At 39.9% G+C, this 13,144-nt stretch overlaps 1 protein-coding gene across 2 annotated transcripts in view; it reads right to left on the bottom strand.

Annotated features, from left to right (window-relative positions):
- Window positions 1-13,144, bottom strand: part of TMEM163 (transmembrane protein 163) — a 92,833-nt gene that overhangs the window by 14,983 nt on the left and 64,706 nt on the right. For both annotated transcript variants that reach the window (XM_051624060.1, XM_051624061.1), the window contains one exon: window positions 5,751-5,847. In XM_051624060.1, coding sequence (XP_051480020.1) covers window positions 5,751-5,847 — 97 coding nt within the window. The remainder of the gene's footprint in view (window positions 1-5,750; window positions 5,848-13,144) is intronic.

Here is a 13,144-nt window from a genome sequence, read left to right as displayed (position 1 = left end):
CAGCATCTCTGCAAATTCAAGGTAAGGGCCCACGACAGAGAGATCCTCTCTGGAAGGGATGTGAAGGCTTCATTCTCATCATTTACTCTGCTATCCAAAAATCAGAGAGCCATAATACATCTTCTGACACTCGCTAAAAGCAGTATCGAAAGCTTAGAAAATGTGGGAGAAAAAAATCCATTACACTTCTCACTACATACATTCAATATGTGTGGTTTCCAGACTTTTTGAACAAACAGATCCCTTCAGTTGCAATATATCTCCTGTATCTACCTCATCATCAAGCCAGTAGTTCAGGACTTCATTAATTAATTTAAAAATACAAAAAGCAATACAATTCTATGGATAAGCTGCTGGGAAACACTGCTCTACATTGCAAATATTGAAAATGCTAGCACAAGGGATTGTGTTTTAAGCCCCGAGGATTAATACGTATTTCAATTACTTGAAACTTTTTCCCATGATAGTTAAGTAGTGTCTAATTAATACAAATATAGAATTCTATAGTAAGCATATAGTTAATTCACTGGCCAACTCTCCTGACTCAGAAGGTCACTTTTCAGGGCAGGCTTCTTTGTAACAGTTATATAAAGTAATGTGCACAGAGAAAATCTTAAGTTTACCTAAGAGTGATAATTTCTGAACTTGCTATTAACAGCAGGAGATGGAATCTACAGTTATAAAAGTTCAGTAAAAATAACAATTCAGTAATCTGCAAAAATTAACACATTGTATAAATCACTGGTGATGCCTACACCTTGAATCCTGTGGGTTCTTCAGGCTTTCCTACCTAAAAATGGAGATAAAACTAAAAAGAAAAGAACAAAGAAAGTTGGTGATGACCAAAGACAGGCCTTTAGTCTGATACGGTATGGCCAAGGTGGCTGTTTGTTATAGAAAACACACAACCACGAGTCAAAACTTCAAACATTTATCATTAATATTATCCATATTTTAAATGTATTAATCTACCTAATCATTCAGATCCTGCCCTGTAGGCTAGTTCAAAGTTAACTGCAGTCCTTGGCATCTCAAGTAAGGGAATGAAAAGTTAAAAATATACCATTTCTGTGTTTCCCAAGGCTTTGAGGAATTTAAAATAAATACAAAAAACCACTGCTCATGCTGAAAGCCCTAAGGAGAAGGACTTGGGGTGTTGCTTGATAAGAAGCTCAACATGAGCTGGCAATGTGCACCTGCAGTCCCTTCCTACCCAAACCTGTCTGTGATTCTGTGTTTGTATGAAAGCAAGTGCTGTGACATACACTACCTATTATCTGTTTCTACTTACAAAGAGAAAGGCATAAAACAAACAAAAGCAGAAAAGAAAGGCAGAAGCAGTTTTAAGAAATGCAGAGTCAGAAGCTCTAACTGTCCTCTCTTCTATGCCAGTGGAGATCAGAGGGGCTGTCATTCAGTGTTTTACAAAACTACATTCGGCACAGAATAGAAGAGAATTCAAATAGGTGGCTGAAGATTGCCCGACTGAGCTAGACATGAGCTCCTATCCTGTAAATTAAGTACCTTTTCTCTGCAGACAAACATGGAACTGTGGACATTTAAATCCCTTACAGGATGGGGTACTTGAGCTGGAAATGCCATTAATGTAAACCTGTCATTCTCCTTTGGGTTCTCTGAATCCTGGTGAGGATTGTCAGACCACTGAAACCATACTATGACAAAAACAACAAAGACTCCTGTCTCTAAATGTCCACTTCAGAAAAATATAATCTGTGTTCAAAACATTTGAAAAAGCATTTAAAATTATTTCTGAGTCATGTGAATTTTATTTCCTTTCTCATTGGTAGTACTTCATGAAAGCAGTTCTTCTGAGATCTCTTTCAAGGACAACAGAATCTCTACACCAAAGATCTCATAAACGCTTTCCAAAGAAACATCTTGCTACATATGCATGTTAAGAACTGACAGATAAGTAATCAATGTATCTTAAATGCAACAAGAAATACAATTAACTTTGTCTAATTGATCCAGGATGATGCAGAAGTGACTGACTATGCATTTAGAGTTTTACTCACAGCACCTTATAATTAGCTGGGAGATAGTTAATTGCTTGATCTGTTTTATTTCTTAAATTAAACTTGTCCCAATCATATTCTTCTCTCTAAATCTTCCACAAATTGAAATGAACTCAGAGAAATAATAACTGCTTCAAATTTTCAAATCTGGCAAAGCCACTGAGATTTACCACAAATTAAGAGGAAACAAAGAGACTTCATAGTCCTGAGAACGTTGCAGTCAGTCATGTTGCTCTGCACTAACGTTACATTAGTGTTGGATCCCCCACAAACAGCAGAGCAATGAACTCCAAACCATTTCTGTCTTCAAGACTGACAATACCAGGTTTGTGTTCAGCGTCTGAACACCTAGAACAACAATTTCCAGTTAGGTTTTAGCCACATTATTTTTCCTAAAATTGAAGCCACAATCTTAACATTTCACGAGATGCTTTGAAAAGTACCCACATCCTCAGTGACCTTTGCTGTAAGAACGACTAATAAAGACGTAAACTGTATAAAAAAATCATGCGACTGTGACTCACATGTGAAACTATGATGGAGCACACAGCCTTTTAATCCGGTACCCTAGTTTTAATCTTCACCCTAGTTTTATGCCAGTTTGGGACACCAGTGGAGTTACCTTTCCTTGGTCTTAATGCTCTGTTCTTGCCCACAGCACCATGAAACTTCCTTGGCATCAGAGTAGCACGCTACTGAAGTCTCAGTAATACAGAAATCACTATTGCAAAAATATTTTAGGTCACTATTTTGAACTGGTTACTTCACTGCTATGCAAAAACCCACGAGCAGAAAATGCTATTATTTTTCCACCTATGTCCATACATTATAGCTAAATTACATTATAAGATTCTACAGGGATTAATCCTATTAGAAACTGGTTCAATGGCGGTACAAGGAGTAGAAGACTAGATAAAAGAATAGAGGCAGAAACTTCTCCCTCTTACTGATTTAATTTGAGCAGATTTCCACTCTTCTAAGATGCTATGATAGTGCCTGGGCAGCTGCAGATGAGCTGAGAACAAACTCAATCAGCAAAGGCCTTAACAAGTGGCAAGAACTACTATTTCTGCCAAGACACAGAGCAACTAAGGAAGCATCAGATTCGGGCACAGCTAGAACAACTGACAAGGTTTCTATTAAACAATGTCCTTTTCCCTCAAATATTCTTAATGTAGCAACACTTAGGCAAAATACATCACTGGCCATGACTTGCAGCAGTAATGCTCTTCTCTCAGTCTCCCCATTTTTCAATGTTATTCTTAGTTTACACAGGTATTTCACCTGTCATGCAGCCCTTACTGAATCAGTTTCCCACACTGAGATGTACTGAAAGACTCTGAAATGAGAATCCTTGCTATGTCATTTAAGAGACACTGAAAAGAAGTACCATAGTTTTTCATCCTTTGTTCTAACCTACTTTCCAGGCAGAATTGCAAGGTAAGAAAATCCTTTACGTGTGTGTGAGGCTTTTACCCTGCTACTAGTCAGCCACAGTCCATGCCCTGCCAGATACATCGTTCAAACTGTTGATAGTTCTTGAGTGCCTAAATGAGTGAGAACAGTCAGCCTGATATCACAGGAACAAAATTCTCTATTTATCTTGAAACTGTGTCAAATATAAGCAGTATCCACCCTGACTTTTACCTACTTGACACAGTTTTAGCACACCAAAGTCTGAATCCAAGGCAGTCTGTGACAAAAGGGATCTATACAGATTCCTACAGAACACCTGAAATATAATGGGATCTTCTTTTCAGGGATAGCTTTCTACAGCTCTGATTTCATGTGTTTTTTGTGCTATAAATGCATTTCAAAAATTAAAAATTAGGAACTACAATATGTCTGCAATTCATAAATAATTCTGATGCATCAAGTAGGAGATATTTATCCCCATTTCAGAAACAGAACCCTCACCTGTACACAGTACCTGTCACGATGGAAGAGTGAGATACAGACAATACACCTTTAAAACTTCTGTTGCTACTGCTGGAATTATTAGGGCATTTGCCCACAACTAATTAGACTGAGATATCCAAATTCATCTGATCTACTCTACCATAAATTCACCAAATGGGTGTTCCAATAATTATCACAGCCTCCCTTCTTTACTTCTGCTTCACAGTGTCAAGACTAAGTATTTCATTTTCTACCTAAACAGAAGTTCAAACTGTGGTCAGATACACTGGGTACAGCCAAGTTAAGTGGTTGTCCTTTAGCTGACCATCACTGTAGGGTCTCCCCCCTTCACCCTTACCAGAATCTGCTTCAGCCTTACTGGCATGACAGCATCCATGCTCTGTCCTGAACCCAGTTCTGTCAAAATCTTTTGGTTGAGTTTGAGAACTGACTATTAAAAGTGTTTAAGCTAACCTAAACAGCTTTGACAGAACCAGGCTGGTGAACAAGTGTTATGCTGGCAGAGCTGAGAAGGCAGTAAACTACAAAGACTGTAGAAGAGGAAAAGCAAATTGCAAAGAGAACATGAATCACCTGCAGCCAAACAGTTCCTCTGGCTGCAATTCAGTATTATTAGTTCACGGGCTTTTGCTACACTGCTCATCATTGCCCAGATACAAGTTTCTGTAGCTGCCCTCCTTCTTGGAAACTTCCATGAGAGCACAGGACCCAGTAAGTCATCATCTGTACTGCTAACAGTGGGTAACAAGTTGAAATTCCATTTTGGTTTTCTTTTTTTCCAGCTCTGCCTCCATCTCCTGTTTGAAAGAAAGGATTTTAGGTTTCTCTCTACTGATGTATTCAGAATGGTACCTGGCAGGGTAAAGCCCCAAAGCAAAAGTCTGCACACACTCACAAACAGACCAAAACTTCATAAAGGATGAATAAAAAAGGTCCAAGTCACCTTATATATACAATAACTGAACTGATGCCTCATTTTGTTTGAGCACATTAGGAAGAGTCTTCTGGGAGGGGAACCACTGCCAAAAGGCTCTCTCAGTGAAGATCTGGTTTGGATGAGAAGAGCTCAAGGAAGTTAATACCCACTACTGAAAGGAAGCAAGCAGGACAGGACAGAGCAGAGCTGAGAGAAAGGCTGCTGGGGAGAGCTGCTCTACAGGCAAAGTAGGAGCTGGCTTTCATAACCAAAAGAAAGCGGAGAGCAGGAGAAAAGCCCTTTGTGATGCTCCATGGTCAGCCTGTTGAAAAGCCAGCTCTTTCACTCAGCATGCTCCCCTCACCTGTTTCATTCCTGCTATTCGTACATGGCTCTGGAATTGGAGGTAAGAGCTGGAAAACAAAAAAAAAAAAACAAACAATCCGGAAATACATTTTTTCTATATTGAAAATAAAATACTGAAGCCATTGGAGTAGTAAACTGTGGAAACATCCTTCTCACAAAATTCTACCACTTTCTGTAAGTCCAGAGAGACCTCCTCTCTGTACATGAACTCTTACAGTCCTGCATAAAAGCTTTAAGTGATTATGCTGAGAAAGATTTGGCCCATAGAGCTAACCATGGAGAAGAAAAGATGGCGTCAAGCCCATAAAAACCCATACAGACTAGACTCCATCACATAAGGAAAAAACACTGATTGAAGATGAGGACCGATATGTGCAGCCAGGCAGGATATGCACCTGCTACAGCTTTGCCAATTTCAACAGAGCTGGTTAAAAGGAGATGTTGGCCTTTCTCAGACTCACTGGCAGTGTAGAGAAAAAAGAGAACATTTTAAAGAACATGAATCACCTTACCACTTCTGGAAGCACCCTCTTCGCAAGATCATGGATGGCTTTGATCACAATACATATAGATGACAGGAGGAATATGACACCCAAGATAACACAGGCTCTGGGAATAAAAGGGAAAAATACAGAGAAATGTTTAGAACGCATTTGGAGTTGTCAACTCTCCCACACTGCTGAAGAATAACATACAACAGAATATTAATAATAAAAACTTCTGAAGGAGCTAAAGATAGAGGCTTGAATTAAAGAAGAGAATGAAATGTCCAGTTCCTCAAAACTGGATTGTATGTGAGAAGACAGAGCATACCAGGTGATGTTTCAAAGTGAAAGAGAAAGACAGGTCTCATCTGATCCTAATGATTTACAGTAGAGTCCTCTAGAAGTCTGTTTGGCTTTGTTTGTTTTACTAGGATCTTATATTAGAAATAAGCAAAGGAACTTAATTCTCTCCACAAAACTGGGACAGATGTTTAGTAAATATGAACAGTGGCATAGGAGAACCTGAAGACATCTGTTTCCTCCCCAAATCTCCAAGAAAAAAATATTTTAAGTGCAGATATTAACAAAAACATCAGCAGGTTAGGTGCTTTACTTTGTAGGTTGTCCAAGGGTCTCTTCTCAGTACCTAAATAAGGACCACTGTCTCATCACATTAGGTGCTGTGCAGAATTAAGAATCTCTGTTGCTGCCCTGCAGAGCTTACAATCCAGTCTTACAAAAAACAAACAAATGGGTTAATGAAGAGAAGATCAAGTAATAGAAAACAATTAACAGAGAATAATTAAGTTTTGTATAGGACACAGACACAATGAAGCTTACAAAACACATAATGCACATCCAGAACCTCACAGTAAAAAGAGAAAACTCTTGCTTTTGTTTAAACATACAGACTGAAACTGCTATGAGATGTGAGTTCCTCATGCCAGGAAATAATACAGGATATAAGGCTTTAATTTCCTCTACACAAAAAATAACAGCCAATCTATTACAGTACTTACATATCCACAACTCCATTTTACTAACAGCTTTGTATAAAATTCTATTACTATAGATAGATATGCAGTAAGAGCAATTTTAAAGCCTTAAATCAGTAAGAAGCTATATCTATGCATATTTTTTTCTTCAAAAGTTGTATTTTCTTTGTTATTCATCAAGGGACAGGTGAAGAAGGAGGGCTGGAGGTGTTGCACTCTACATGAAGAAGTGGACAGAGTGTGAAGAGCTTTCTCTGAAGGATAGACACAAGCAGGTTGAAAACTTATGGGTAAGAATTAGAATGAGGCAACAAAGGGAACCTTGTGGTTGTGTCTACTACAGGCCACCCCATCAAGGGGATCCTACTGACAAAGCCTTCTTACTCCAGCTCCAGGAGGCACCACCCTCACAGGCTTTCATCCAGCTGAGGGCCTTCAACCACTCTGAATTCTGCTGGAAAAGTAGCACAGTAAGCTGTAGGCAATCCAGGAGACTCCTAGAGAGCATTAAGGATAACTTCTTAAGCCAGGTAATAGACAGTCCTACCAGAGGGGATGCAATACTGAACATGCTGGTCACCAAAGCAAAGGAACTGATTGATGACATGAAGACTGGAGGCAGCCTGGCTTGAAGTGATCACACAGCAGTGAAGTTCACAGTCCTGATGGACATGAGCCAGGCACAGAGTAATGTCAGGATCCTGAATTTTAGGAAAGCAAACTCCCAGCTGTTCATGGAATTTCAGTTTCCCTGGAAACTGCCCTCAGGGACAAGGGAGCAGAAGAGAGCTGGCAGATCCTGAAGGACACTTTCCACAGAACACAAGAGATCTCAATCCCGAAGCTGAAGAAATCAGGAAAGGAAGACAAGAGATCAACATGGTGGAGTTGAGACCTGCTGGTCAAACTAAAGGGCCAAGAGGAAATGCTCAGGCAGTGGAAGCAGGGACAGGTATCCTGGGAAGAGTATAGGAACAATGCCTGGCTGCATGGGGATGTGGGTCAGGAAAGCCAAGGTGTGGCTGGAGCTGAACTTGGCAGGAGTGCAAAAAGTAACAAGAAGGGCTTCCAAAGGTATATCAGCCAGAAAAAAAGGTCAAAGATGGGTGGACTGTTCAGTATATGGGAAATCGGTTGGATGGTCGCACCCAGAGGGTAGTGGCCAATGGCTGCACGTCCAGCTGGAGAATTGTGACAACTGGTGTCCCTCAGAGGTCCATACTGGGATCAGTACTGTTTAATATATACTCCTGGTATCAATACAGGCTGGGGGATGAAGGGATTGAGAGCAACTCTTGTGGAGAAGTTGTTGGGGGTCCTGGTGGATGAAAAGCTGGACATGTGGTCTCACAGCCCAGAAAGCCAACTGTATCCTGGGCTGCATCAAAAGCAGCGCGGCCAGCAGGTTGAGGGAAGTCACTCACCCCTTCTACTCCCCTCTGGTGAGACTCACTCTGTAGTACTGCATCCAGATCTGCAGCCCTTGGCACAGGAAAGACGTGGACCTGTTGGAGCAGGTCCACAGGAGGATCACAAAATTGATGAGAGGGTTGGAGCACTTCTCATATGAAGAAAGGCTGAAAGAGTTGGGGTCTTTCTGTCTGGAGAAGGCTCTGGGGAAACCTTACAGCAGCACCCCCCTTAGAAGGGGCTTATAAGAAAAATGGGGACAAACCTTTTAGAAGGGTCTGTTGCGATATGACAGGGGGTAATGGTTTTACACTAAAAGAGGGTAGATTCCAACTAGATATAAAGAATAAACTTTTTTACTGTGAAGGTGAAAAACTGGAACAGGTTGATCAGAGAGGCTGTAGTTCTCCCATCCCTGGCAATGTGCAAGGTTAGACTGGATGGGGCTCTGAGCAACCTGATGTAGCTGAAGATGTCCCTGCTCACTGCAGAGGTGTTTGACTAGAAGACCTTTAAAGCTCCCTTCCAACCCAAATCATTCTATGATTCTATGATCATTTGGTACCTGTCTGTTGGCTCGGTTTATGGATGCTATAATTATTCAGTAGCATGCTACTATTTTCAAAAACTCAGACATCAGGCCATCTGGTGGTTGGCAGCACATGTGATGTTCACATCAAGCTCAATCTAGAGACTGAAGCTGAATTGGCACTGCTCTGTCTGGGTCAAAGATGCAGCTACAGCAGTGGCACAGGTGAGTAGCTGGTTATTTTATTCCCCAACACAAGCAACACTAAACCTGTGGACAATCTACATCACCCTTCAGACAAGTCCTCAGGAAAGGGGCTGCCCTTCTACAGAGGAGCACAGACAACCTAGAGGCTTGCATCCTTCCTAGCAATGCTACATCTATTTTAAGACTGATGTTTAACTCCTTTGGAGTCAACTGCAATACATTCTTGTTAAAGATAGCCTGTTGTAAATAGCAGAAGCAGAAAGGCTTTAGACAATCTGGAGGAATCCCTGCCCTAGATTCAAACACAAGAACACAAAAGTGGCCCATAATCTGTGATAGAGGAAGAAATTCAGAGCATGCATTCTCTGCAACAAAGACTGATCATTAAAAGGCAATACAGATGGGAAAGAAGTTCATCTCCCAAAAAGAATGAAAAAAAAAAATTGAAAATTAGAGGGATTTCCATTTTTCATTACCTATTTGCAAGCAGGTCTCTGTTCTGCAACAGATTCTTTTCAGAGATTTGCTGTTTCACTCTACCTGAATGGATCACCACACAGAGATCTGCCTGGAGCCTCCTGACCTACTTTTGTCAAACTCCTAACTTTTGAGTACCAACTTTATGGATTACTTTTGTAATATTTAGCACTGCCATAACTTAAGAAACTGATACTGCACAATCCTTCACAATGGATTCCCTTGCAAGGATTATTTTCATTTTGGATGAGGTATAGAATCATGTATACTAAAAGCTGTGCTCATTTACCTGGGACAAATGCAGGTGCTGGGTAACTGGAACATAGAACTGGGCTACAAAAGTTGGCTGACTTGCCTAAAGACACTTGCTGAGCCAGTGACAGGCTGACATAAGATACACACACTTAGTGCAAGAATAGACTGACACTTCATCTGAAAGCAACACTGAAAGAAAAGCTTTTCCATCATTCCCAGCAGGCTTAAACCAACATAGCCATAAATCTGCAAGCTGGAAAGAATGGATTAAACTTCCTTATGCCAATACATACTGTTCAATACCAAGGGTATGGGAAAGAGAAGACAGCAAAGCAACATCACCTTACCTTAGCATACCTTTTATTCCCTCCATATGTCCCTCCTGAGGAAAGCAGGCAGGCATTCCCTAAGGGCCTGACAGGAACTTTGCTGGCTCAAGTCTAATGTGTCCTAGGAACCAGCACTTGACCTGACCACTGGCTAGATTTGGTCCTCACATATGTTGGAGAGTTTGGGGTTATCCTGATCTCTGAAACCTCTCCAGCCATCCAAGCCTAGCAGCAAATACAAACAAATATTTTGCATCTCTGCCTGTGCCAGTAGGTAAGTCATGACCTCAGCAATTTTGAGCTGCTTCTCCTAGTCCCCAGATCAGTTTTACTGTGTCAGGAGAATTCCAGTCCACCGACTTAACCAGAAATAGCTAAAAGTAGAATGAAAAAAGAAAGATGGTAATAACAGTGACAAGGGCACTAATAGCAGACAGAAATGTAGTCTGAGGTTTGAATCAGCATTCAGTCATCATACTTAGGAAGCCTAGCATCTCCTTTCTATGCTGGCTTTTGGAATCCACAGGCATGCAAAATTCATGAGTAAAGGCATAATACTTGAAGTGCAAAAATATGTGTTTCCTGTCTTCTTGATTGTATCAACTTATCTGCAAAACCACTGTAACAAAATACTGCAAGTGTCTTCTTTCAATCTCATTTGCCAGAAAAAATAATTTCTATCTAAACTGCAAATAATGCAAAATTCAACAATAAATATTACAAAATTAGAAACCTCCAGAAAGTAACCTGAAAGTTTAGCCATAGTACATAATAAACAAATTTTAATTGCTTGTTGCAAGCTTGCTTTATTTTCAAGCCATTTGACAATGAAAACTTTAACACAAACCTGCTAACTTCCATCTGCTAACACTTACTCAACTGCTCTGTAATTAAAAAGTGACTCCAACTGCACACGAAGGGTGTTAGTGCCAAGGTTGTTGGCAAATGCAATTTCATTGATAACATTCAATTAAATTAGATGAGCCAACTGCCATTTCTAAACGAGTTCAAGTAAACTCAGAAGTTCCCAGAAAAATTCATGAAAGAGGAGTTCTACAGTAGAGAGGTTTAACAGAAAAACCTAGGGAAGATTTTATAGATATCCCTGTCTTGGAATAACCATAATGTAATAAATGCTCCAGGTCCCCATGAACACTGTCAGCAACTCAGACACTGTGGAGTAACTGGTGGTCCACCTAATGCCCTCCCATTTCAGAACACTGATCTCTTCTTGCTAAGACACAAGGGTACCCCCTGTCCAGTGACATCCATGGCCACTTATCATCTGCCACCAGTACCAGTTACACCTCCAGCACCTACAGGAGATCATGCACTTATTTTACAGCCATTTCTACATGAATTAGTATAAGAACTTCCCACTGTTACAGACAGGATTTGTCTGTAATGCAAAATACTTGATCGCTACAGGTTTGACAGGCAACAGAAAAGACCTAATGAAGAAAACATGACTCTGAAATCTCCCCCAGTTCCATGTATCACATTGCTTCTCAAAAGTAAAAGGTACAAGGAAAATTTAGTCAAAACTTTTAAAAACAACAGAAATCTAAATCTGAAGTTTGGTTCTGAGTGTGCTACAACCTGTAAATTTCCAAAAGACATTTTTCTGAAAGCAGTACTAATACCCATATACAATCCATTTATATTTACACAGCCCTGTGAACACCCATTTTGCATTACATCAGCCCTGGATATTTGCAGAAATGCCCATGCAAATAAGATCAATGTAACTGTATTACATGACATGGACCTGCCACCTCATCTTTTCCATCACACATTCCCTGTACAGAGTTCTAATAAATGTAAGCAACTGATAGTCTTTTCCTTAAATAAAAATTTGTTTCTTTCCATAAGTTGATGGCTTGAATCAAGTAGCTTTGAAAAGCACTCAGATTCAGGAGGTTCCATCTCCACAAACTATCAATTTTCAGGCTGCTAGTAGTAAGTTATCTTCCCCTCCCTCTTTTTATCACAAAATTAATTTCCTAAGGAGAAGTTGTCCAAATATTCAATATATTTGCACCTAGCAGACACAGCAAAACAGCCTTATAATTCATGGACTTATCCTTAATTCTGTCCTACATTTGTATTTATGTTACAGTTCCCTACAGGTAGTGATAAGACTAAAATTCTGCTATATACTACCTCAAAAGAGAACTGGGCTAAGCTCCACAAGGGTGACCAATAACAGAGTTTTCCTCATATCAACTGCTATAAAATAGCCACTGCAAGAAGCTTCCCTTCTTAATTATCATCCTATTATCTTTCTGGCAAATAGAATACAGTGACACAGACTAACAAGGGTTTGTAATGAAGCCCTTGGTAATTACTTCTCGCAAGTCAGTCTGCTCTCATATGCAGCCAAGGTGGTGCAACAGTATTAAAGATTCAGAAAAAATCAGTGATGCATACAAATACAATCTGCAAAAATGTGTTAGCTTGCTCATAGCAGCTCACAGAGATGTTGTTATGGAGCAGTGAAGAGGCAGAGGGATCTCACTTACTTGGTACTATGCCTGTTACATCCTGGAACCTGTTCTACTACCACTCTTCAAGTATATTAAAATAGTCCCTGAAATGTGATGACACCATGTGGAATAAAACAAGATTGTCAGCAGCAGTCTAATTACTTCCCAGTTTTGTTAACATATGATACGCCTAAAATGCAATATTAAAAACCTAACTTTCTTGTGCAACTACTGTGCAATGCTCCCACATTTTTTATTCATTGCTGTACCTCAGATTACTTGATCTTTTCCTATCAGATGGATTATTTGGGTTTTTATTATTTTTACCCATGCAAGAACCATAGAGCAGTCCAGGTTGGAAGAGACCTCAAAAAATCATTTGGTCCAACCTTTTATAAGAGTGTCTAGAGAGGATTATCTAGCAGCCTGTCCAATTGCATCTTGAAAACGTCCAGTGATGGTGACTCTGCCACATCCCTGGGGAGGTTGTTCCAGTGACTGATTGTTCTGAGTGTAAAAAATTTCTTTCTTGTATCAAGATTATTGACCTTATTCATTGAAAATACCACTCACCTTATTAGTAGAAAACATTTACAAAATTTCAGTAGAGCTACACAGGTAAGTTTAACAAAGAGAACTGTAAGAGAACACATTCTAAACCACTAGCATTTGTATCAATATTCTTGAGATAGAAACTATATTCTCACATTTGCAAAGCTGCCATCCAAACAAG

The sequence above is a fragment of the Apus apus genome, chromosome 6 (genome assembly GCF_020740795.1).
Source record: "Apus apus isolate bApuApu2 chromosome 6, bApuApu2.pri.cur, whole genome shotgun sequence".
Lineage (NCBI taxonomy): Eukaryota > Metazoa > Chordata > Aves > Apodiformes > Apodidae > Apus > Apus apus.
This window is presented reverse-complemented; position numbering and strand designations above follow the sequence as displayed.